Below are 27,449 nucleotides of genomic sequence, written 5' to 3' on the forward strand. Positions count from 1 at the left end.
CTGTGTCAATCTCAGTGTATTTTTCATAGATTTTGCATGTGTGTTTAAAAATATTTTCTTACCAGCAAGACCGAAGCTGACATAATAAAGGGATACAAGTTTATAAAAAAAATATTTTGCCTTCTGGTAGACTCTTATGTTATCTTGCATATTATCAATGATTGTTGTTCAAAGAAGAAATGTTTTAGTAAAATTAGAGTACAAATACAGTGTATTGCTAACGCTAGCAGAAAAAACATTGAAGGTGTTCCTGTTGTAGTCACTGGATTCAGTAAGATGAGAGGATGCAGTAGGTCCTCGTGCCATCAGTTATTTCCTTTCAAAACAATGCATTGCATTCTGTGTACTTATCTAAAATCACACTTGCAAGTGAAACCACTTGGCTGTAGTTAGCTGTTTTAACATGAATGTTAATTTGTTTATAAATTCTCTGATTTGGATCTCACTTGCACATTTTTATAAGAATTACTTTTAATGAGACACTGGCAATTCTTAGCTGAAGCAGATTAATGCACTAATAGCACCTATGCAGTACTTCATGTTCTTTTATTTCACTGTTATATTTAGAGGTTTTGACAGCTTGTTTTAGCTAAATTAATAGGTGGATAGATGGAGAGCAAAGTTGTAATTTCTTTGGATGGTACAGCACAAAGACTTCATCTCTCTGAAAATCTGAAACTCAAGTTCTTTTTTAGGCTTTAAAGATGTAAGAGTTTGAGGCATGCGCAAACACTTTCATATTTCAATGAATGGATAACCGAGATCTGCCATCATAAAGTATACGAAAAGAGGGAGTGTGCACCAAACTTCATCATCCTCTGCACAGTAGACACTCCTGTCTTCTTCTTCCTTTTGTCTATGTGTGTGTTAGTCTGTATCTGTTTGTTCAGGTGCTGTTCCTTCCTGTTGTAGATCTGCTTACTCTTTTAGCTTTAAAGTTGGCATTTTAAGTGGGACCAGAGGTCATGGATTTTCATGTTCTTTTTGGAATGAGGTGATGTAATCTGTCTTACTAACAACACTGGTAGGGTGTTTTGTGAATCAGATGTTGGAAACAGTTGCACTAGTGGAGGAGGGCCCCGGTGGAACCTGGGCAGGGGAATGAATTTTCCTGCTCTGAGCATGCAAATTGCTCAGATTTGCTCAAATAGTAAAAATCTAGTTTGTTATCCACAGCAGAATGTAGTAGAGAGTGCCCTGAGCACTGAGTAAATCCCTCAAAATCTGTAGGACTTTGAGTAGATGATAGAGTCCCTGCAGAACAGAGTCTGTTTTGAATAAAGAAACAAAAGACATCTTTGAAAAGCAGATTCTGAAGTCTAGATAGATAGCAAACCTGACTGAAAAAAAGTCCCTTTGTAGTAGATGCATATTCAAGAATACAAAGTAACTGGTTTTCATAAACGACTGTTCAGATTATCTAGTGAAGACTGCCATTTCAGTTTACACTAGGAGTGTTTCCAATTCTGCTAACCCCAGATGTCCGTCTCATGTTCTGACATGAGGTTCCCCTTCTGTATTTTCATTCCTACTGAGGAGCACAAAAAGATTGGAGCATGCTGACAAATGAACTAATCAACAATTAACTGCTAACTCTAATCAGTGATGTGCCATAATGTAGTCTTGATAACTCACTGTTAACTACTGAAAAATCGGAAAATCTGACAAGTATTTAACCTTTCAGACTCTTTGGGCTTCATTGATGTTAGCATTTGAGAAGGTATGTTTCACAAAGTCAGGCTTCTGAAGTGTGCAGGGGTGGCTGTGTTATGTCAGTTGTACTGAATACCTTTCATTCATATCAGTCACTGCAGAACTTCTGCTGTGATGAACTTTGTGCCTGTAACTTCTGGTGGAGACAGAAAAAAAAAGAGAAAAAAATGGTACTCTGTTACAGAATCAACTTTGCAAGGCCAAATGTCTTCATTGGAACTCTTCTGATAAATAAGTATGTCATCACTGTATATTTTCCTGACTTAAATTTTTTAATAAGTCAATTTATGATTATCTTTTAGCATCATATAATTGCTAATCTGACCCTCCAAAAGCTCCCTTTGTACCAAACCAAAAATACTGCTTGTCTAACCCCAAGTCTGCAGTCAGAACAGCATTCTTGTACAAATGGGGAGGAGAGGGAAAAAAGTTAGGCATTGCTTCAAAGATGGTATTGCTAACTCCAAGTTTGCCCCAGTCTGGAAAGGAATTATGGGAAGGATAATTACAGGAATGAGATGAGCAATGTTACTGTTGCTATGGAGAGAGGAATTAATACACACACTACTTGTTCTCAGTTTCTGCAGCTCAAGCACCTGACATCTTCCCAGACAGAAATACTGTTAACCACAAAATAGCCTTACCCTTCCCTATAGCAAGAGCGGGATGGCTGGAGATGAAGAGATTTAAAGACCTCTTGGTAGCATTCAGAAGTTAACTTCAGAAGGCAAATGAGAAACAGGAGTGTTGTTTAACTCTGAGAAACAAGACTTTTGTCTAAGTTGTGCCTTTAGCTGATCACAGAATCACAAAATGGCCAGGGTTGGAAGGAACCTCAAGGATCATGGATCTCCAAACCCCCTGCCACATGCAGGGCCACCAACCTCCCCATTTAATACTAGACTAGGCACAATGAAATCTTGTTGGAAAGCACATCTCAAAATTCCTTTTCTCTGTAACAAGTTCAGCCTACTCTACTGCTTTCGGAGGATGCTGGGAGTTATGAATGGCTGGATCCTACCTTTTTTTTTCTCTCAGTTAAAGTGATGGCAGCTTGGCCTTGGAGTGTGCAGAATGGCAAGACAATTGTCTGAGTTCTATGCTTAATTGGGTTTAAGAACCTGTACAAAATAAATATGCCCCTCAGTACATTTAGAAATGTGTTCTACAAAACCATTCCAATCTTGCTTTCTGGTATCATGTGGTGGTCTGTGCTTCAGAAGAAAGTATTTGTACAGATTTAATCTGTGTTTATTTTGTCTGTACCCTTGGCTCTATAAGCTTTTTTTTTTTTTTAAACTAAAGCTCAGTCACCAAAGTATACAGTAATCATCATAACAGACAACAAATTTATAGCACACATTAAAGTGAAAAAGTTTCACAAAGTCTTCTTGGGCAAGAACCCAATTAAACCTTGTCAGGGCAAATAATAAAATGTCATTTTGGTATATTCTGCTCCTAACTTTAGAGTCTCCCTGTTTGTGAGTTCCTCATAAATTGTCACAGTTAGAAAAACAAAACCTGTTTTGTTCTGAATCAGTGTCTGAAGCCACGCCTGGTAATTCATTAAAGGCTCTGATATTTCATTAAAGGTTCTGTGATTTTCAGTATCCTGATGATTCAGAGAAAAGCACTGTATTTTTTATTTTTCCTCTTATTATATCAACACCTGTTACATATGTCCTTGAAATTAGTTATTGTTTGTGTAAAATGTTTGAAATACATTCTCTCCATAGCATGTTATTGACTTCAGCACATCTGTTATGCTCACTGTACTAAAATCTTGAAGGTGGTTGTTTTAGCTTGAAATGAGTGATGAATGAGTGTTGCATTTCAATTCCCATTTTTTGAATTTGAAGTGCTTTTAACTTGGAGTGGTCAATGTTTGTCAACTGTAGTCTCAATGGCTCCTTTTTAGATCTGTTGGAAACAATTTCCATATTGCAAACAAAGCTCAATGGCTGTCAGTGTTGTTCTCGGAAGGGTGTTAGACCTGTCATACTGCTGTACATCTTCCATGTGTTCTCCCTGGTAGCAGCCATACCATTTTCATTACAGTTTGAGGAACTGCCACTTGAAAGCATTTGACATCACTGTCAGCTCTGAGGTTATTTTTCTAGTGCCAAAGAAGCTGTAACCATTGTTGGGCACATTTTAAAATTAGTCTTCAAAAATAGCATTGAATAGGCTTGTGAGAATCTTTGGTGGTTGCAGGATTATTAATCCTGCTTTATGTAAACTATTTTTGCAGTCCATTTCAAAAGCTTCCAATTTATAACACGGATATATATTGCTTTTGCAAGGTTAGTTAGAATTTAAATAAAACTAGTCATACTTTAATGGAGCCCAGCTTTTCATAATCATTATATGCATCTGTTCCAAGTTATCTGTTTGCTTTGTTTTGCACTGGAGCCATAAAATTTTAGATGCAAAGTCCTGCAGTGTTACTGAGATCAAGCGGGGAAAGAGTAATACTCTGAATAAGCACAAAAGGACTGTTTTTTCACCTTTTCCTTGGGAACATTATGTTCACCTAAGTTCCGTGTAGTAAAATCTGCCATTCTCCAGTGGTATTGAAGATTGTAATAGAATCAAACAGGTTTTAACTAATTAGACAACTATGGGTGTAGGTTAGCAGAGTTGCTGCAAGAAACTTCAGAATGTTTGTTATATACTCTTTGACAAATCTCCTGATAACTGAGGGTTGTTTGTGGTGCCTTTTGTATGTGATCCGAGGTTTTTTCTGCTGTAGTGGTGGGTTTTTTTGTTTTGTTCATCTGTTTTTTATTTTTATTTTTATTTTTAATTATTCCTTCACTTACCTCTCAACCCTACTTATAGCACCTCAGAGACGTTGTATTGTTCTCTTAAAAACTTTTGCCTTTGCCATCTCCTTTTAGATGATGTGCTAGTTAAATCTCAGATTGAATCCTTCCCCCCTTTGTTTTAAAGAATAATTTTGTAAAAGCAAAACAAAACACAAAAACACCTGCTTAGCTCGTGAATTTCATACTGCCCATAGTTTTTCATTCTTTTTTTTCTGGATGTTGTTCTGCTTTGAATCACTTACTGCTGTCTGTCAGGAATCTACAATACAATTTTGTGTGGCAAGGCTTCAGCTTTTGCATCCTTGAGGAGTACACTTCGTAGTCAAGGGAAGTCTTGCAGAATGTTATCCTTTATGTGCATCAAGGCTGTTGACGATGATGCAGTCAGTCATACTGTAAATTACTTTGACTTTGAGCCCAGGCCTGGATTTATCACTTCTTATTCTTTCAGACCTTTCTTTTGTGCTGTGACTTCAAATGCCATTGACAGATTTACTGTGTTATTATTTTGTTTTATTTTGTTGTCATAGCTTTTATAAACAGGTTCCAGATTATCAGAAATATGTTGATAAATTGCAGCACGCACAGGGGTAAAACGAAATTCTCATGAGAATGAATAATGGGTTGTTTATGAAGAAGGATTAAAAGATTATAGTTTGGTTAAATTGATTATTAAAAGACAACAGAAGGCTCTGAGATATTTGTAGGGTGTTAATAGCAAAGATAGGGGAGTTAGTGTAGTACAAAAGAGTATAAGTGGAGATATTTGGATTAATTTAACGGAAGGGAAATGTAGGCTACCAGATAAAACTTTGGTGTGATGAGATTTAGTGCTTTGTGGATTAGTTTTTGAAAGGAAGCAGGTAGCACATATTTTCATGGAGTATTAAGAGCTCAAGTCTAGACAAAAAGAAAACTCTTGTACAACTGAGCAGTTGTGGAGAAACCACCTAGTAGGTGTGTTCCACCCTAACTTTCATTTATATGAAACAAAGATAAACCTGAGTTTTCTGAAAACATGCAGAATGTAACCTGTCTTTGTAACATCATGGTTAAATTACATATTCCTATTGTCAGGTACCTGTCAACCAAAATGCAAAAGATTATAAGCATATTTCTTTATTGGCAACTTTGTTTTTCAAACTTTCTGAAGTGTAAATGTCCCAGATCCCAGTAAACCAGGATAAGATGTTATGCATCTCACAGGAGTGTGGTTCGATTTCGCATGCGCATGTGTTGCAGCACAAATGCAAGCTTACTTTTCTTCAAGAAGTCATTGGTTTTTGTGAGATGCTTTGTTTAAAGGAACTGTATGCAGTTTTCCTGCTCTGTGGGTATTGAGAAGCAGTCTCCGAAAGCACTGCATGTTGCTGGCTACTCTCTGAGAGATTCCCTTTCAATAATACCCTGGTCAGTTGCCTGAAGGAGACAGAAAAATCTTTTTCATACCTTTGTACGTAGGAGAGGGTAGAAGAAGAGTGATTGCTTGTTTTCTCCTTCTTTCCTTACCTAGAAAAGTGCAATTGAGGGCCATTACATGGAGTTGCTAGGAATTCTGTGATGGATCCATCTTGTCACATAGCCCTGGCAGAAACCAGCTAGGCACTGAAGCTGGCAGTAGCTACTAACATTCTCAACAGTGACTTCTGGTTTCTTCTTCTCTATGTTCTTGTGCCAAACCTCACCCTTTCTGCACTTGACCATGCCTTTCCAAACTCTCTTGCCAAAACTATAGCCAAGGGATTCAGATGGCAGCATATAAATGCAGAAGGCTGCATGGATATGTTGTGATATTCATGAAAATACTCAGCCTGATTGTTTTCTGCCACACACTATCAGCCTGTTTTTCTGCTTGTTGTGTACTGCATGTATGTTACACATCTTCACCCAGTAATAACAACAGTGCTCTGGACTGATCTTAAAGATAGTGGTTAAAACAATTAGCATTTTTTATTTATCAATTAGCACATTTTATTAATGCTATGAATGTGGTGAGATTCTGCAGTTGTACTGCAGTGCATATGCCTTAACTGTACTTTGTCTAGTTTTTAAAATCCTGAAAAAAGCAGGGTTTAATGACAGTGTACACTATAATGATTTAGATATTGCTTCATTTTCAGTGTTCAACCCAAGAGTTCTTCTTGATTGTCAGCACTCTGTCTCGTCTGGACTTAGAAATTCAAGCTCTTGTTCCAGTCATACATTCTCATGTGAAATCTCCTCTGTTACAAAATGCACTGCTGGAAATCCCAGAACTTCTCTCCCCAGTAAAACATTATTTAAAGATTCTTAATGAAGAAGCAGCTAAGTAAGTAGAGAAAACAGGTGAATTTCCATGCTTCATAGGATTTCTGGCTAAGTACATTCAGTTGTGTGAAGTATGCATCTCGTTTTATATTTTAGTGTATATATTTCTGCACGTTACTTTCAGTTAATGCAGAGCTTCTTGCAGTTTGTTTTTTAAGATAAACTAGGTGAGCAAGTATTTTGCCCTGTGGGTATGTGCTTCAGGCTGAAAAAAAAAATTTGAAACCTTTTCAGCTGTCTGGGTGAACACATGTTGAGCAAACAGTGTTTTGCACATATTAATTCGTTTAACAAATATTTGCTTTTTAGAATTTAGATAGATAAGCTATTTTTTTAAAGAGAGACTTGACATTTAATGGAGCAGCTGCAGGAACATGGGTTTTTTACAATTTTTTTCAAAATTCACCAAATCTTTGAGGCTATCCTCCCATTCCGTTGTTATTGTTGTTGCTTTTTTGTCTCTTTATATACTCATTAATGATGAGAATATGGAGTTCAATAATTCTGAAGACTCCACATAGCCTGTGGGATTTACGTCTGCTTATTGCATTTCTGGGGTTACTGCCCTGTTCTTGACTGTGCAGAATGACTAAATGAGCTCAGTCTTAAGATGTGCTCAGCTGCAATTACTTTCCTGTAGTCTGTATTTGTCCTTTTGGCTTAATTTTGTCCTTCTTTGCCACCTCTCTCCCCACAAAAAGGTAGACAAAGAAATTGTAATGAATTTGCATTATATGGGAGAGTGGCTGCAAATAATTTATTGTGTATACTGCTTCTTTGGAAGTACTGCTGTCTACACTGTTAACCCTAAATCCTGGTTTTAACCACCGGAGGAAGAGGACAGGAGACTTAAATGCAAAATAATGAAGCAAGAACATGGATTCAGTTAAGGAAGTGATGCCTGTCTGGTACAAACTTGGGGGAGAGCATCTTGTGGCCAGTAAGACTCAGCGCTTTTTGGAACAGTGTAATTATCTAAAAAGAGTTCTCTCCTGGTGCTAGTCACAAAGGCAGCCAACCTTTCTGAACACTTGCCTTTGCTGGGTCTTTGTCTCCTTTCTCTGTAGTTTTTGTTTACACAACATGTTTGTGGGAAAGACATTCTGAATGCATAGTGAATACAATGTGGCTTTATGCTCAGGTCACCCTGAACTTCCCTCTTATAGCAAATTTCATTCTACTTTGAGCATTTTCTCATTGTATGTGTGTTATACTATGAGATTTAATTGGTATACCTGTGGATTCTTTATGAAATATGCAATATATAGCCTAATGTTTCATTATATTGAGTCAGCATATTTTTTATTGTTTTTTTTCCACCAGCAGACTAAGAATATATATCCACTTTATGTATAAAATCGTTATCATCTTTCTCCTGCTGAGATTTGAAAAATGCAAGATTAAAACCTATGACTTCCTTCGTTTGCTTCTTAACTGGAGACAAATTGTATAAATTTGGAAGTCGAGAAGGGACGAAACATTTGCTGTCTGTTGGACAGGTGGAATTATAAGATTTCTCCTGATGCAAGGTGTCCAATTATAGTTTTGGCAGTTTATGTCAAAACAGAATTTATTTTAATTCTGCCAAATTTATTTTAAGTTAAAAATATATATATATATTTTTGTTGCTGTTATGATGATTTTAGAGTAGCATACAAAAAAGTAAGATACAGTAGTAAAAATAGAATTACAGAATGTATAGATTTTATTTGCATTCATTTATTCAAGATGAAGACTCAAGATGAATAATTTTCATTTTGGTCACATCAAACTTGTGTGACCATATTATTATTGCTCAAAAACCTCTCATAATAATTATGATGACTGTTGACATACATATGTGCACAGACACTTAGACACACACGTGCATCATTTGTTAATTTTAGTATATGATGTAGTGTTTTTCAAAACTCTGTTCCAAGAGCTTTTTGGGATGGATTTGTGATTTTTATCTTGTTTTAAACTTTCAACTTCTGCATTTTTGGTAAGCATTACGCAGCAGTGACAGTCTTTGCTATCGGCTGCTGGCTATAGAGATCTTTTTTTCCTTACATTCCCATGGAAACAAGTCTAATTAGCGCAAAATTGTTCCTAAAAATTAGTATTGTATTTTAAAATGGTGTCTTTACTGTCACTTGTAAAATAGCTATGTCCATGTAATTCAAAATTTGAACACTGCTCTTGAGTTAGCTGCCTGGTCACCGGGTCAAACTGTGAATTCATTTTCACAGAAAAGGATATCCAATTGGTCAGGACACTGGAATTCTTCATCTCTTCCATATATTATTACCTCATTTCCTAATTACTCTCCAAATATAAAATTTCAGGGAAATTATGTAACTAACAGTTACTGTTCTGTACTTGCTCTAAAATACAAATATGTAATACAGTTAACTTCGTACTGATTGCACTACTTTCTATTGTTTTCCTGCTATTAAGATATTTATTTGCTTATTTTTGATGACAAGCTTATTTGTAATAATTTGTTCAATTTCACAGTTTTAAACATTTGAATAGCATTTTCTTTTCAGATTTCAGTTCTGAACTAAGATAATGCAGTCAAAACAATTCTGTCACTTTCTGATACTGAGCCTGTTAAAGAACATTGTTTTGCATATATTAAAAATATTCAGGTAAATCTTTTAACGTGAAAAGAAGAAAGCTCATCTGAAAAACTTCTGATTATATTCCACATATATCACTCTGAAAGTACTGCCTCCTACTTATTTCCATGGAAACTGCAGCAGCTACAAAGAACACAAGAACATTATTTGATAGAGCACGTTTTCAGCTGCAAAATGCTACTTTTCAACAGTCACCACCATTAGCCATGCATTTTCACCAGCAATGAACGTGAGCCTGCATGCTGCACTCACAACAATCTGCATCCACAGAAGTAAACAGCTGTTACTGTCGCCACTGCTGAAGCACCATTCATCATCTCACTGTACTCACATCCAGTGTTTGTCTCCATAAATGTTCAGCAAGCATCTATGAATGTCAATTGGTGCAACATTTTCTGCCTGGAGGAATTCAGTGACACTCCTTTGCTCCAGATGCACTTCCATGTCAGACACCATTTTGTCAGACTGCCCCCCTGCTGCCATGTGTCACACAGCAGTGACACGTAACGGGATATTGGTGGGAAGGTTCAGTTCATGCTGCCGTACCACCAACATCCGCCTCTGTTGCTGTGGGCCAACATCATAAAATAGGAGGCACTGCTTTCAGAGCAGCCCTCGTACTTTGATGAAGGCTTTGTGGGAAGGATTTTTCTTTGCAGTCTTCACGGAAATATGCCCAAATTTGGCAAATTCTGAATCCATGCACAAATTGTTAACAAGTTCTACAGAAATTATCCAGAACTCCACATTTAGTATTGATAAAGATTTTGCCTGTACTCAAGATGCTGCAGAGTGAAACAGCAACTGCATTCCAGAAACACAAACTGAGAAATAAAGGAACAACTTGTGCTTTCTTTTTTTTTGCACTGCTGGATCAAGGGAGAATGAGGGGAAAGCTTCAGAATTCACATTCAGAGGAGACAGAAAAAAAAAAAAAGCCAAACCAAATCAATAAAACAAGAGAAGAATGCGCATAATGTGTTAGATTTGGAAGGAGTTCTGAAAACATCTTCTGGAGCTGTCTTTGTGTAGCATTTGATAGTTTGTATGCACAGTGCCTCTCTGTTTATGTAGTGTGTATGACAGTTTCTGATAAACGTGCTGCACTATGACCAAATGGAATTTAAAAAGAAATAAAGATAGTGTTAAAACAGATGAGAATAATTAATAAAAATGAAGACGTAGCTGGTAAATAGGGAATGCATTTTTGGATTTACTGTTATTTTTTCTTACACTTCTTATGGATAGGACTGGAGATAAAACCCAACTATTCAAAGACCTTACAGATTTCCCTGTCATCAGAAATAAAAAGGAAGAGATCCTGGAGGTGTTGGCTAAAATCCAATTACATCTTCTGGAAATTCGTGAACAAATTAAGAATCCTTCTGCAGAGTATGTTACAGTTTCTGGTCAAGAGGTAATACAATGTCTGTGATTTGTGACTGTATCTTTGTACACTACTGAAAAATAGCGGAAGGCTGGGCCTTAGCTGGAACTCTCTTCAGTTTGTATGATATTTGATGAGGTCATCTTAACGTATGCTTTTGTATGTCTTTGAAGAACAGTTTTCTGACAGGGACACTTTTTTTGTATTTGTTAACTCAATTTACTTTAGTAATGCTGTGCCAGCATGGACAGGTCATGCTTCAGTGAGCTGAGAAGTTCAGCACAAAATAAAGGGAAAACGGTTCTGGAGAGATTTGTAAGGGTATTGAAAGGAGCAGCGAGGCAGAGCTGTACAGCATTATCATCTGGGAACTAACAGGAAGTTTGGGGAAAAATCCACAGAAAACTGGGAAAAGAAAGAAACACTGAGATGCGGTGAGGAAATAGCATGAGAGTTGGGGTTAAAAGAGATTAGCCAATTAGAATGGGGAGAAGAGCATGCTGAAGAGCTCAGGTGAATATTCCTCTTATGGTGACACTGAGAAGAGCAGATAGCAAGTTGGGTAAGCCATCAGCGTGGATGCTGAAGTCAAAGAAAAAAAGCAAAGAAAAAACAGAATTTCAGGAAGAAGCGAAGAGCCAGGATTAGAAATGTTTCTCATGTATGGTTTGGTTTGCAAGGTGGACAATGACAATGGAGGAAGGGAGAAAAGAAGGCCTGGTTAAAGACAGAGGACAGTCTGAGGTGTAACCAGATACTAACTGAATCAGACAATTTCAAAAATCACAAGTCAGCTTGTACATTTTTAAGAGAGGAGGTCTTTGTAGGAGTGGATAGCTTGTAAGCCATTGTGAACTGAGAATTCTGTCTTGAAAGGAGCAGAAAATTATGGGTAGCTGTTACCTAATTATGTCTGGGATGAGTGTTTTGGTGACATCAAAAGAGGCAGCAGGAAAAGCATTGCAGAAGATCATCACTGAGGTGAGGAATGGCACTAAAGGTGACGCATTAATGGAAAGAGAATCGAGTTAGAGGAGCAGGGAATAGGAAGAATCTCTTTCAAGCTAGGTCTTTCTTCCCCAGATCAGTCTGGTGTATTCTTACATTCTTGTACTATGCTGCAGCTGTAGTAGTGTTCAAACCTTCTTTTCCAACACACAAGGAGTCACACCTTTATCTATCTTATCTTTTGTTTCCATGCCTCTACTGTCAATTGTTAGAGATGCTAAACAGAATAGAAAGCTGTCTAGATAGTGACAGCATGGTTATTTGTTTCAGGCAGGGTTGAAAGAGAAATTTTGCAAATGTTTGCTTCCTACAATGGCATAAACAGTTCATTGATCTCAATGTATTTAATCCTTCGGTTATTTCTCTAAGATAGAGCTAAGATGTAAATGGTGAAAAAACTAGTGCTAATGCTTTTGTTGTTTTGAAGGAGGTCACATTTTCTTTCATGGTTTCTCACTGGCCACACAAACAAACCAGGCAATTAAACCCTGTTTTCACTTAGACTGTCTTGGGTTCAGTTAGGCATCCAATATAAACGTAAATGTAGATTATTTTCTGTCTTCCTTTTGTGAACACGTCATATTTAATTATTTTGAAATGAACTTCCAAAAAAATCTAATATCAGAACAACAGCAGCAATGCTATCACTAGCAGCAGTTGACTTATTTTCAAATCTTTATAGATCTCCTCTTCTATTTGTTTGCATGTTATCTCACGTTATTATGGATTTTAAAAATTTCTACAGTATCAAATATTTTAATATTCTTAAATGAGTTAAGAACTATTATCATATGTTCTCTGCGGAAATTTGTGATCATTTTAGGATTATTCTTTGTGTTTGGAGGTAGTTGCTAGCTATTCTGGTGAGAGAGGGAAGGTTTTATCTAAATCACTCCAGCTGTAATGGAAGAGCTTTCTGAGATGAGAGTCTGATGGTTTACTGTAAAGGTGATCAGATTCTGGGTTAATTTAATCTCTGATAGAAATTCATTTTGCAAGTAAATTCTTCTATTTGAGAAAGCCTCAATTCTTTAACATCTAGGACTTCAGCACAGTGCTGTAAAGATAATCAATATGAATCATATAAAATACTGCAATAACACATGATATAATTTTTGTTTTTCTGAGCCTCTTAGCATTACTGCTGCTTTACCCTATTCCCTCTGTTTCTGACCTCAAGTGCATCTAATTTGAAGTAATGTACTGTAGATAAAGTGCTGGCATTTGAGATTTTGAGTTCTTGTTTGTGAAATGTCACAGATGAGCATGCTCAGTGTAAATCACTGATCCTTCAGAAGGCCAGTCTCTCTGATGTGGAGTATCCTCAGCACACGTGGATTATAATGTAGGTGCTATGTAAATAAATTGTGTGCTGATTGGGTACACAGCTAGGTCAGATCACATAACAGGACTCACTTAATAGCTTTGATCTTGTTTTGTCTTGGTGGGAGGGAGGTGAAAAGAGCACATTAGTGATTGGAGGAGGGCAGAGAAGCTGCAGCAAGGGGTCACTGCACTGGAACAGCTCAGGATGGGAGCTGCTGATAGAAAATATTAATGTCATAACCCTCACATCTGGGGAAAAGGAACATTAGCTCCTGGTCTACGCAGCCTTCAGGTCAAACATGATTTTCCTTTGACGTAGGCAGATTTCTTGTTAAAAGAAGAAAATATGGTTCTGTTGTCTTCCTAACAACCTGTGATGTCTAATACTGCATTTCTGTTTATTTTAGTTTTTGGTAGAAGTAAAAAATTCCTGTATATCATCTGTGCCATCTAACTGGATTATGGTTAGTAGGTATGTAAAATATATTTCAAGTATGTTCTATTCTGAAAAATAAGAATAAACGTGGTACTTTGGTGTTAATTTTAACCTGAAACACATTCTTGTTGCTCCATGTACTTTTTATTTTTAAACTAAAACCCAACTAAACCAAATGATTATATTTATTTACTGCTATAATAAGTTTTGAAGTTTTTCTTAAAAATTCTTGAAATGTTTTAATGTGATATATCCCTATTGATATATATGTACATACATATATATATATTTATTTTTTAACATCATGTATATATACTGGTGCCTGAACTGTTGTTTTGGTTGAATTGTTCCTGTAGTTAGTAGATATAAGCCTCTCAAAATGATAACTGTTCTTATTCTATTTAGAAAGGTAAAGATTAGCATGCATAGATCTATGTGTATGTCTCAATAAACTTCTATTTAATGTGAAAAGACATTTTACTCATATACACAAACATTGCTTGGCTTGCTATTTAGTATTACCTAATCACATTCTTAGACATTTTTGGATGATTTTTCCAGTAGAGAGATGGAATGAACTATATAATTGGCTTTTTTTCCTTTTCAGTCACTTGTTTTATTATTTAACCAGGTCAAATACCTTAGTGTTATAATGTGTGAGCCCAGATTTCTATCACCTGAAACTGGCATAATCAGAGTGAACTGTGAAGTGTTTTTATTGACTTATACAAGAGATCAATATTGAATTGAATCAACTTTGAACTAAACAGATTAGCCAGAAGTAAGATAAGGAGGAGCAAATTACAGTTAATCTGGATTTTGAAAAACAAAACAAAGAAAAAAACAACCCAAACCTCAGAATTAAAAAATGTCTGAGAATGCTGGACAGTGTTCTTGATTAGAATATATGGATAAATAGCAAGTGCCTCAAACAGAAACTTGTATGCGTACAGAACTCTGCATTCAACACATTTATGTCAGGCTTGTCATAGTTTTCCTTTTTAAGCTGATCTTTTTCTTGGGAGTTCTTTGTATACTTGATTGGTAACAGGAAAGTCATCAATTTGTGCAGTGTATGGCTGAACAGAATTCTGTGAAACATGTACCCGATGCTGACATGTACTACTTTGTGAAAAAGCTTTTAAAAGCTTTTTGAATGGGTGGTGGTGCAGAAACCAATTACTTTATTCACAGTCCAGACAGACCACTGGCATCAAAAGAGTTTACTACTGCATTAAAATGCCTTCTTTTTTTTAATATGACATACGTTTTCAAGGCTTACAGAGAATAAGAAAATTTATCTAATTTTGAATGTAAACGTTATAGCTGATTGCTTAGTAACCTTGACTTCTTGTTTGGCTTTTTCTCTCTTCTAGCACAAAAACTGTCAGCCGTTTCCACTCTCCTTTTATTATAAAACATTACAGACATCTCAATCAGCTTCGGGAGCAGCTAGTCCTTGACTGTGGTGCTGAGTGGCTGCGTTTTCTAGAGTGAGTTTACAACATATCCCTTATCATTGTATTGTATTTTATATTATTTTTACTACAAGAACAGAAAAAGAAAGATCTTTTTCTTGAAAAGAAAAAAAAAATTGATTGTTATTTTACCCTGAGCAAATTTTAAATATCATCAAAATATTGTTCTTAAAGTATTTTAAGGCAAGAACATAAAACTGATTGAGAACTGACAGCAGTAGTGATATCTCCACATTTTGAAATTCTGATGAAAATACATTATTAAGTATGTGTGGCTCTTAAAGTTTGAAAGTTATTATCACAACACTAAGAATCTTAAAGTGCAACTCACTGTATATGAGTGGAATGGAATCTAATAGTTTTATTAGTGATGCACAATGCAAATCACAGAATCACAGAATCACAGAATCACCTGGGTTGGAAGGGACCTCAAGGATCATGTAGTTCCAACCCCCCTGCCTAGCAGGGCCACCAAACATCCACATTCAGATCAGGTTGCCCAGGACCCCGAGGAGAAATAAGAATTTATTATATAAGCTAAACAAATTCTCTTTCAATATGAATTGATAAATTGTATGGCTTCACAGTTAAGTGTACCCATACTAAAAGAAAAAGTACTTTGCAGCATTTCTCACAGTTTTTGGACAGGAAATGTTCAGAGTTAAGAGATTAAGACAATCTCTTGGGTCAGTGTGAGCCACCACAGCTGTATACTAACTCTGCAACTGATTGTGAATCTGTTTCTTAGAAGGTAATTGGGGTATTTCTATGCTTCACAACTGGAGTGCAAGATCTGTTTATCTCAGATCAGAGTTGCAGAGACACTTATGTGACTGTTCAGCTGAAAGATTTTCAAATTGGAAGTTTAAAAATGATTTCTCAATTTCTGAATACCTTTGATTTTTCAAGTGTCAGGCTATAAATTATTTTTTCTCTTCCGCAAGTTACAGACCACTGAAATTATTCCTAATCTTGTGCACTGATTACTGCGTGACTTTCAGTTGTGGTTTTGTGCCCACTACTGAAACTTAGCAAGTTCCCTCTGAAGCTGTCTCAACATGAGAGACTTTTTATCTACTGTGATCTACCATCATGCTAAATTTCTGAAAGTAAACATAGCTGTGTTGAAATCTCCTTATCTTCTACTCACTTGTATGTTATATGTCATATGTGAGTGGCCTTTTGTAGTCATCTTCTTTAAAAAAGGTTGCATTTTTGTTTATCATTGATTCTACTGTGTTCTGATTTAAATACAGAATAGAAAGAGTGACTCCACTGTTTGTCTTGTAAAGATGAGCGATCAAACTTAATGATGCAGATACTTAAGTATCAGAATATTTCTGTGGTGGATATGTGTTCCGTATCTGTATGATGTGGTGGACTTGGCTGCTCCAGTTTTGGGTCACGTGTGATAGGATAGAATGGTGTCTCCTAAGGGTCCCACCTCGTGTTGCACAATAGGACTGGCCTGAATATGCATTTAAGAATGTCCTTCTCCAGGTGCTCTTAACCTCTCTGTATGTGTAGAGACTCCTTGCTGACAGCATTGGGACCTCTGCACTCAGACAGTGAGCAGGGTTGGAGTTACAGTGATTCTGCAAAAGAAAGAACAGATTTTGAAGCATTTAGCTCCATGAACAGGCTTCTCAGCAGAAGCATCATTTTCTGAGGATGGAGGAGCTGGAAGCAGGTGGCTGGAACTAATGAGAAGGAAAGGAATTTGTTCAGGATATCTCTGGCAGGTGCTAACATAGTTGTAATGTGCAGATGCACCCCCAGCAGCCTGTGTTAATTATTTTTCTTACCTTGTGATGGTTTCCAATTAACTGTGAGCAGATTCCCGCTGCTGGTCTTGACACAGCACAAGACTAGGAGCAACTCTTGGATTTGTGATCTTTATGCATCTCCAGAACCACAGGTTGACCACCCCTATGAAAGACATTAGCAATATTTTGGAATATTACTATTTAACTAGTGATTAAACACTCTGGAAATTATCTGTGATGATTAGATGCTGAATGATGTACTAAATTTCCTGTTTTGGTGAGTATTAAAATGAGTTTTTGTGCTGTGAGCTCTTCAAAACAGTTGTGAGGCCTGAAAGTCACCTTTTGTGACTCTTGTGTTACCACCAGTTCTGTAAGGGCTATAGGAGCAAAGCCATCATTTTCCATTCCCTTCATTGGTACCTGGGTCATGCTGAATGTGATGCCATGAGCGTGAGCAAGGCTCAGCCTCTTGGTAGGAACCCAGCAATTATGTTTATTTGTTAGAAATGAGAAACACATTCCAATTTGCTCTTCTCTAGCTGTTTTGGGTACCTCAGTCCAGAAAGGACACTGAGGTGCTGGATCAGGTTCAAAGAAGGGGAGCAAGGCTGCTGAAAGGCTTGGAGAATATGCCCTACGAGGAGCAACTGAAGGAACTGGGGCTGCTTACATTGGGGAAGAGGAGACTGAGGGGAGACCTTACTGCTCTCTTCCAATATCTGAAAGGCACTTGCAGTGAGAGCGGGGTTGGTCTCTTCTCACTGGCGACGAGGGGAAATGGCATCGAGTTGTGCTACAGGAGGTTTGGGTTGGATATTAGGAAAACGTCTTTACAGAAAGGGTTGTTAAGCACTGGAATAAGCTCCCCCGGAGGTGGTTAAGTCACCGTTCCTGGATGTGTTCAAAAACCATTTGGATGTGGTGTTCAGGGACATGATTTAGTGGAGGGCTGTTGGAGTTAGGGTGGTATGGTTAGGTTGTGGTTGGACTTGATGATCTTGAAGGTCTTTTTCAACCTGAGCAATTCTACGATTCTATAATTCTATGATTTTAAATACTGTAATTTAGTCTGTTAAATAATTATTGCCACTGAATTAGCCATGTAAATTTGAATTGACATATGTTAATCTCTCTATGTTAGATCTGTTGCTTCTTATGTTTTCTTTGCTGTTTTCAGAGCTGGTAGTAGCATGCAACAGTCTACTCTCACCCTCAGATTTTGCTTCCTTTCTAGTTTTATATTCCATATTGTTTCCTTGAGCTTGGCAGATGAGAAAAGAAATTCATAAGTAGTAAGAGAATGAAGTCAATTGAAAACTATTTTCTCCTGGTAATTTCATCATTGCACTGAGGGAAACAGTACCATAAATGGAAAACTAACTCCCAAATTTTCTGTTGTAAATAACAATTTCTGTTGAAATTGCAGGCAGTTCCTGTAATCAGGCACTTTATAATATATATTTTTTACTTATGATTGAAGTGAATTGATAGATACCACTGTGATAAACAGGCATTTTTACAGACCTCATTTAGGCAGCAGGGATCAACTGCAGACCCTATACATGCTATCTAGTGAATTTCATTTTGTCTGCAGTGTTGCACTTAAAAATAATTCACTGTTACAATAGGATCATGAAGTTCATCTTGATTAAGATTGTGTCATCAAATTGTAACTTAATACACTGCTGGGAGCTTTGAATTCAAGTAATTTAAAGACCACGGGAGCCCTTTGAAAAACTTGGGTGGAGTATATTTTGAAAATACATCTGTATTTGTATGGAATTAATTTTTTCTTCTTATTTCCTCCTGCTATTTTTCCCTGTTTTGGTATAGCCATTTTAGTGAGCATTATCACCCCGTATCTAAAGCGATTGGTCACCTAGCAACTATCGACTGTCTGTTCTCATTGGCACAGGTGGCTAAACAGGGAGACTACTGCAGGTAATCAATTTTTAATTTTTATTTAGGATTTTATATGGAATTTGAATTTTTAAAGTAAATTTGAGTTGAGTATATGTAGCACAGTATGTATAATTAAAACTGTTTACAATCGTTTCATCTTAATTTGATTTTGCACATGCTTCTAGCTGTGTTCCAAATCCTTAAACATTGCTGTTCATATTTGTTGACTTCTGTTTGTCTGTCTCTTGTTCTACATGAGTCTGGCAGGCAATATCTTAAAGATACATTATATACATTGAATTTCACCTGGAAATTTTATTTTTATCTTTCTAGTATTAAAGACTCTATGGTGTATGAACCTTGTTTCATGGATGTATTTCAGGTGAAGATAGGTCCCACCTGCTACAGCAGTGGTAGTGTCTCACCAAGGATCCTAGGGTGTTTAGCTAAGATGAGCTGCTCACATCCCTCTGACAAAGACCTGCTCATGCACACCAGGCAGTGCAGCCTAGGTCTCTACTGGTACCAAGGCTGTCCTTCTTGCTCTTAGTGCTGAGGAAATATGAGCCCTTTGCTTCCCTAGAGACTGGTTCAAAGCTTTTTCGTGAGCATGTCCACCTTGTACCTTATGTGTTCCTTTATCATCACAAGCCCTATCTTGCCTTCACATAAAGACAGTCACTCTCTAGGGTGCCCATTTCCATACTAAGAGGTCTCCATCCCCACAGACGCACACTTGTTAGTGCTGTCCTACAGGCTGCTAGTTACTGTTTCTTAGGTTTATTTCAGACAGCCCTCTAAAGAGTTGATTTCCAGTCCCTAGTCTCCAGTAAATGTTTTCATTGTGAGGCTGTGCACAAATGATCAGTTACTTATGGACATCAGCCATCTGAATTAGTGAAGCTTGAGACTTGTGGAAATACAACAAATTGTGTATTGAATGTATGACGATGAAGGGAAATCAATTTACATATGCTTCTGCTTTTATGCAGCATTAAAGATAATATTGATCTCCTGTGGACTCTTGGGATCTTGTGTGCTTCTATCAAAATCAAATTCTATCAAATTGCACCCTTATTTTTGTATACTCAGATGTGAAAACAAGCAGAAATCTTATTAATTCACTGTACAGAGTTTAAATAATTCACTGGATGTTAAAGAGAGGCTAACAGCTTGTAAACTGGCAGGGAGGATTCTTCTCAGTTCAACTTCAGCCACAGGGAAGATGTCAATAATTTTGAAGGGGACTTTCATGTTAACTAATTCAAACATTTCAGAGGAGGCTTTTTTGTCTGAGTAAGGATAGTTTTATAATCATCCTACCAGATGTTCCACAGCTGTTGGAAACAGGTAAGCACCTCTTACAGTTTCCAAAGGGCATTGTGGGAAACCTGTGATGGGAGGCTCTTCCTTTACATGGAAGATAAACGAAGTCAGGGCTCTCAGGCAGCAAAGTTACGCGTGTGAAGATGGTAGTGTAGGTAGCCTAGACATCGTCACGTAATGTTTGTGCCTTCTACTCTGCAGATGGTGATTTTTTTTTCCATGACTTAACCATGTGTAGTGCATTCCAAAGCAATTCAGGTTTTTCCCACTGCATGACATATGCTTGTCTCATTGTGGAGACATAGGAGAAACCTTTAGAATGAGTTTCTGCTTCTTCAAACCCCACTGTTTGGAACCAGAACAGGCAGCAAGGACCACAGCATGCTGAAACTAGATCCTGTCTCACAGTCATGTGGAAGGAGATCTAAATAGTTAAAGAAAAAAAAAAGTTATGATTTCCAAAGATGAGGGCAGAATTTTAAAATACCATATGGATCATATAGCATTAGTTCTGTGGTTTTATTTGAGTATTCTCTTCTCAGCAATTGCCACTTTCCTAAGTTATTGCTCTTTTCACAGAGTGCTTATGAAGGAAAATGTTGGAGAGGCATTATGTTGTATTTACCTCTCCACTGAATGTTGATCTTCATTTATGATGAAAAAAGAGAACTAGGTTGCAAAAAAAACCCAAAAAAATAAATCATAGTAATAATTTAGCAACTATGCTGATTTGCATTTTTTGTGTGAAGATCACACAGCTTTTTGAGGTGGAAATTTTCAGACTGGTATGTAACGCAGAATTATGGATGCTGTATTAGTAGTGTCCTTGGATATAGTCTAATTTGTAGCTTAGTGGAGCCATTTGAAACAATACTTTTCCTTAAACGATTTTGAGAGAAGATACAGCTACCATAAGCCTGGTTTGTGGATTTATTTCTAAAAAGAGACTCTCGTTTCAGAGTTTCAGCTTAGTATGTTCTTTTTGTAGACAGTAATTGTGGCAACTCTTGAACATGTTTGGAAGTTGCTGCCAAATATGAGTGCAGCTTGTGTTTATAGAACTACAACTCTGTCCTACTGTTGTCTTTGATTTTTATGGTCTGTGTGTGGTCAGTCACAAAAACATAGTTGAACAAATTTCTTTGCTAACTCTGTGCCAGCCAAGGCTTGCTCCCATAGCAGGCTGCATGAATTGATGTCCAGGATCATCCTGAGAACATCAAATGCATCCATAAATGGTGAAAATTCGCAGGAGGTGCTGCAGCACTGAGAGGTCAGATGTCTACTGTCCTCAGTTAGGGTGCTTTGCTATTGCTTGTTCAGTTTTTGGTTCATAATGGTTCTTCAGAATCTGTTTTCTAGGTAATGAAAAAATATGTAAATACTTTAAAATATCGCAACCTAATCAGCTGATACTTTTCAAACCAAATGAAGCCAATCTTTAGAAATACATGCTAGCATGAATTCTTTTTCTATGCATCATTTGTGTATTTTCAGGAAAATCTGCATTGTAGATTACCGTCCCCCATCAGGGTTTAGTTACAGAAGTTCTAAGTAATCAATTACAGTGCATGCTGAAGGTAACATGTCTTCTTTTTTTCAGACCAGTTGTGAAAGATAATCAGCAAGAAATAATTATAAAAAATGGCAGGCACCCTGTGATTGATGTATTACTGGGAGAACAGGATCAATATGTTCCAAACACCACTAACCTATCAGTAAGTACTGAGATACCCTTTGAGCTTAAATCACTCAGGGGAAGGAATCTATGATTTGTTTCCTGGCCAGGAAGTTAAAATAAATAATTTAATCTTAGACCTGGCTGCATGCTTTCATGTCAGAGAGATGCTGCTACACGCAGCCACATCAGCTGTGTCCTTTTGCAGTTACCATGCAGTCAGAGTCTGTCTTAGAAACCCTGTTTGGGCTTAATGGAACAAAAATAATAAAAGAGAGGAAAAAAGATGATCTGAAAATTAGGAAAATGAAAGTTTTGAATGCTTACTTTTGAAATGTAAGTAAATAATTACAGGATTATTACCAGCGCCATTAAAGGGAAGGTGCATTTTTGTAGGAATTTTATCTCAAATTTGTTTGTTCTTAATTGTTGTTTTTCCAAAGGAATGTAATGTATAAAATTATTAACCATTTAAATTCATGTGTCACATTTACAGGGTCAGTTTTCCAAATTATTTCTAACATAGCTCAGATTTTTTTTTAAGGTGCTATGCATTTTCTTTCTCTCTGCAAATACAGAATTCATACAGTATTTCTTAATTTGATCATGCAAATTTGGAGTTCTGACTATTAAATCTGTAGTATTGTATACACTCTGTATATTGCATAGTAATTTTAAGAAGCCATTAATAATAACATAGATAAAGATCCCCAGTGTGTAGCTGCAGATTGTGTGTTACTCATTAGTCCTACTGACTTAGTGTATGCAACAGAGAATTAAGTAACATGATGCTGAGAAATGAGAAGATCACTGCTTTTTTGATATTGCTGTCAATAGATCAAAGAGGGCTCCTTCATGCAATATTACTTACACCATATAATGTAGATTAGCTAAATTTGGTATAAAACAGTTACCTTTGTTTGAAAACATAACGTTGTTTTATTTCATATAAAAATATGTTTCTGATGAGCATGTTTTATGAGGGATGCTCTGAAAGTAATGCCAAATTTGTGACGTTGGGCCATGAAGTCAGGGGCAGATATTGGTGGTGCAGCAGTAGAGGTTGAACTTTCCTGCACATATCCTGTTACGTGTTGTTGTTGTGTGACAGATAGCAGCAGGGAGGCACTGTGACAGAGCAGTATCTGATGTGGAGATGTGGATGAAGCAAGGGTGTGGAATTAAATTCCTCATTGCAGAAAAGATGGCACCCACTGACATTCGTTGGTTCTTGCTGAACACTTACAGAGACGAGCCAGTGGATGTGATCACAGTGGGTGATGTGTTTCATCAGTTGCAGCAATGATGTGAAAGAAGAGCCATCTTCAGACCATGTAGAAGTTACGAACTTGGCATGCAGACTCTTGTTCAGTGCTGGCAGAAAAATCATAGCAAAGGGTGGCAACTGTGTTGAAAAACTGTGTTTTGTAGCTGAGAATGTGCTCTATCAAATAACGTTACTGTGCTCTTTGTACCTGTTGTAGTTTCCATGGAAATAAATAGAAAGCATTACTTTTGGAGCAACCTACATGGTTCTTTTTCTTCTTCTCTGAAAAACTACCTTTTTTCCTTCATTTTTTTTAAAATATTTGTCTATATCTTTTTTTACATAGTACATTTCTTTTCCTAATGAATATAAAAATATGATTGTGAGTTACCTCTGAATACATATCTGCCTTTTCATACATTAAATGTAGAAAAGGTAGCAGATGTCAGAGTAGAGTCATTGCCATGGTATAAGCATTGCTCAAACTTACATTCATTTCTCCAGAAATATTTGGAAGTAGGGAACAGTGATATAGATACTGCACAATACTTTATAGAACATTCCCAGAATTGTTTGTGAGCTCTGAAATAGTGACAGATGGCACTTAGAAATTAATCAACATTTCATTCAGTAATCATCATTTACTTTTTCTCTTTATTCTCCTTCTTATGTTGGCTTTCCAAATACTGTGTATTACAAAGCCAAGAATCATGGTAGAATCATCTTCTCTCTTACTGTTGAATTCTCTCTTTTTTATGAGAGGTGGGTGGGAATCAGTTCATTAAAATGTCTCTAGTTTTAATGGATTTGTCTGAATCAGTAGGAAAACGTGCCTCCTATCATGGGTTCAGCTGAAATGCTGTCAGAAACCTAACTTTAGGAAAGCTTTCTTTGCTCTGCCTTGAAATAAACATCCATTATCTCTGCCAGAAATTCCAGTAAGATACTGGCTTAAGGTTGCATGCCATTGTAAGGGTGGATGTGTTCCCTGAGCTGATGCTCCAGCATATATATATTTTTTCTGAAAGCTAGCCTTGCAGACAGACCACCAATCCCAGAACATGATTGGAGGGACCCTGGTGGAACACCAAACATGAGCAAGAAACTTGTGGATTTTAGCAGTTAAACTCATTCTGCTTTTCAGTATCTGTAAGTTTTTGTGTTGAGCCAAGTGATGCCCCCGATGAAGTTTTAGCAACACTATTGGAACTATATCTTCCAGACTAAAAGGTTATGAATTATGTTTCCATATAGTCATATGCATTTTATTACATCCATCCTTTATTCCTGATAATGGTATTTTTTGTGTTTTAACTTTATTGCAAGTTATTTTTGAACACATTTTTGTTGTTGTTTGTTTTTAAGAAAAGGTAAACAACTTTTACATATAATAACTGGTTGCATATCTTGTCTGCATGCTCTAGTTTATGCTATAACAGTGTTGGTCTTCTGACAGTGTTATTTGCTTCCCTTTTGACAAGAATGGAGATCCAAAAGAAAAGCAAATCTGTAAGGATCACAAGGCTTTTTTCTGCGGAGAACATTGTAATTTTCTTATTGTCACAGTGCCTGATGACTTCCAGGTTTCATAAGTAGTGTGGCAAATATTTGTTATGCACAGCTTGTCCTTTCTTCCTTGCACCTCCCATGGGGCAAGGGAATATGCTGACTTTTAATTGGACTGTAAATTGTTGGATTTCATTGTGTGTCCCAGTAGAAATGAAAAGTCTGATTGTCTGAACTCCTTACATAATTTGATTTCCTAGTCTTGATTCAGATCGTGAGAAGGTTTAATAGGTTCATTGATGAGTTTTCATTTCTATAGCATTTTCCTGCACAGAGTACGAGTGCTTTTTTCTGGAGCCATATGCTTTTTTCTAGAGCGGGTTTCAGTACTATAGGAAGTGTTACAGCTGAGATGAGCTGTTGTGTCCAATAACATTTTCCTTAGGATTTCAGTGATTAGATACACCGATCATTCAGAGATTGGACACAGTATGATTACAACATCTGTGTTGCAGCCAAGCATTGCTACATTCATCAGCACCTGGATTTCTTGTAGTGGCCTGTTTTGATGTGGGTTGTTGAAAGGTTTAACGTAGGTCAGATCTTTTTCTCACAGATGTTTTCCAATTTTGGCAGTAAAAACTCTTAACTGGAAAGGAATCCAGATCACAAACAAATTCGGATGATACTGGCTGTTCTGAAAGCTTTTCTCCATTTCTCTGAAGAAAACTGCGCAGAAAGTTCTTGGAGAACTTTCTTAACTCCTAGATGAAGAAAATTTTTCCTCAGTCTGTCCACACTGCTCAGAAGTAATGAATATTGATTGCTATGCTTCCCTCTCACCAGCTTGGGGAGATCATAGTAAGATTTATCAATGTGAGACTTTATAATCTCTTGAGATGTGAGTGTGATGAACTCTAATGAAGGAAGCTGCTCAGATAAAGAATGCTTAATCCCAAGGAAATGTCCTGTATTTCTCTGAAAAAATGCATACACACCAGTCTTCCTTATTTGCAACTCATGTGAAGTCAATATATTTAACCACTGTTTTGTGTTTCCAGAGAGATGGTGAAAGGGTCATGATAATAACTGGACCCAACATGGGAGGAAAGAGCTCCTATATAAAGCAAGTTGCATTGATTACAGTCATGGCACAGATTGGTTCCTACGTTCCTGCAGAGGAGTCAACAATTGGCATTGTGGATGGTATTTTTACAAGGTAATCTTTTGAAATTTCATGTTTGCTTATGAAACTGTTAATACAGTGAATGTGTGGGGATGCATCAAAGTGAATTTCATTTTTCATTTAGAATGTTCGAATGTATACTGAAGGTTTTTCCTTCATTTTAAAATATGTATACTGATTGTTAGGTTTGATTTTTTTTATTTTTTAATCAGCTGTTTGACTACAGTAACTGTTTTGGAATGTTTGAGTCTTTAAAGAATAAGAACTTTAATTCTTATGTCTTACTAAGATTCAGACGTTTAACTTCATCTATCTGAATGGAAATCTCAGCCAAGTATTCCACTGCATGATTCCTAATTGATATTCACCCTAATATGAATGCTGCCAGTTCTGAAAATCATGTTGCAGTTCTGCTGTGAAGTCTAGTCATACATACTTTCAATATTTGGGACTGAGAATTTGGGCCTGCATATATTCTCTTGCCTGTACTATCAGTCTTATGTATGCATTACTTGATGTATATCTTTCATACTATGAATTAATGGGAGTTCATTTCGCTTGTCAGGTATCAGTCTCATTTTTAAAATAAAGCTGAATAAATTGTAAGGATTACTAGTGCAGTCTAAACTAACTTTTTTTATAGTCAGGAATTACTGTAGATCATCCAGTCTCTGTTTCCGTCCTCTTTTCTATCTATTTTGATCAGCTGAAGTTCTGTGTTTGTGATGCCATTTTAACTGGATAATTATTTATGGCTCTAAGTTCCATAAAGATTAGTATTATTTGTGGTAGAATTATCTTTCCTGAAATGCCATGGTACAGTGCACTTCAGAATAACTTTTAACAGAGAATTTGAAATATTGCTCATATGGGATTGCTTCATCATATAAAGATGTTGTGTTCTTGTGCATCACACTCGTTTTAAAGAATGAACAAAACTGTGCTCTGATGCACTTCAGGGGTAGGCAGCTGAACGAAATAAAAAAGAACTTGCATTGTTGTTCCAAAATTAATTGAGCTGAATATTTAAAATAGTTAACTTTTTTTTTTCCCTCAACTTAAATTGAAAGTAATTGACTGGTTGATTGAACAAGCACTTCTGAGTGAATGTGGAGATACATAAGATGTAATTTATTTTACAGCAAAAACATTCCAGTGTTGCTAATGATTGGAAAGTTATTTTTGTCTCCTCTGTTTTCAGATGAACATAGAGTACCCTTTGGTGTTCATACTAACTCAATTTCTAACCATAAGAGCATAAATCTGTTTCTTTAAAGTTCAGTATTCTCTTTCCACTGATGTATGACTGTCACTACAGCATGATGTTTTCAGCATAAAAATTGAGAAAGATTGATTTGGTCACTGGAAGTGCCATTTTGTTATGTGCTCACTAGCAAGTGAACAAATAGTTTCTTGTCCTCTGTAGTGTGAAATCGTTGAATATACAAGTTTCACCCATTCCCATTGCATTTCTCATATTCCATGTAGCTTTTTTCTATGTACTGGGTATTTTTGCATCTGTTCCGGTAAGCTTTTCTCTTCTACCATGCTACCTTATGCTTTTTAATTTTGAGCCAAAAAGGAGTAGGGCTCGTCACCTTTCAGATCGCTTAATTTGGAGCCAGTCAGATCTTAATCTTCTGATTGAGTTGTTTTTGTTTTTATTATTATTATTATTTATTTTTCCCTGTCTAAATTGGCTTTGGAT

General features: G+C 36.7%; 1 protein-coding gene across 1 annotated transcript in view; it reads left to right on the forward strand.

The window, feature by feature from the left end:
* Positions 1-27,449, forward strand: part of MSH3 (mutS homolog 3) — a 110,073-nt gene that overhangs the window by 58,927 nt on the left and 23,697 nt on the right. The window contains exons 14-20 of the mRNA XM_052700656.1: positions 6,662-6,849; positions 10,721-10,889; positions 13,601-13,665; positions 15,006-15,122; positions 18,710-18,817; positions 21,708-21,822; positions 25,617-25,774. Coding sequence (XP_052556616.1) covers positions 6,662-6,849; positions 10,721-10,889; positions 13,601-13,665; positions 15,006-15,122; positions 18,710-18,817; positions 21,708-21,822; positions 25,617-25,774 — 920 coding nt within the window. The remainder of the gene's footprint in view (positions 1-6,661; positions 6,850-10,720; positions 10,890-13,600; positions 13,666-15,005; positions 15,123-18,709; positions 18,818-21,707; positions 21,823-25,616; positions 25,775-27,449) is intronic.

The sequence above is a fragment of the Tympanuchus pallidicinctus genome, unplaced genomic scaffold, assembly GCF_026119805.1.
Source record: "Tympanuchus pallidicinctus isolate F22 unplaced genomic scaffold, pur_lepc_1.0 scaffold4, whole genome shotgun sequence".
Classification (NCBI taxonomy): Eukaryota; Metazoa; Chordata; class Aves; order Galliformes; family Phasianidae; genus Tympanuchus; species Tympanuchus pallidicinctus.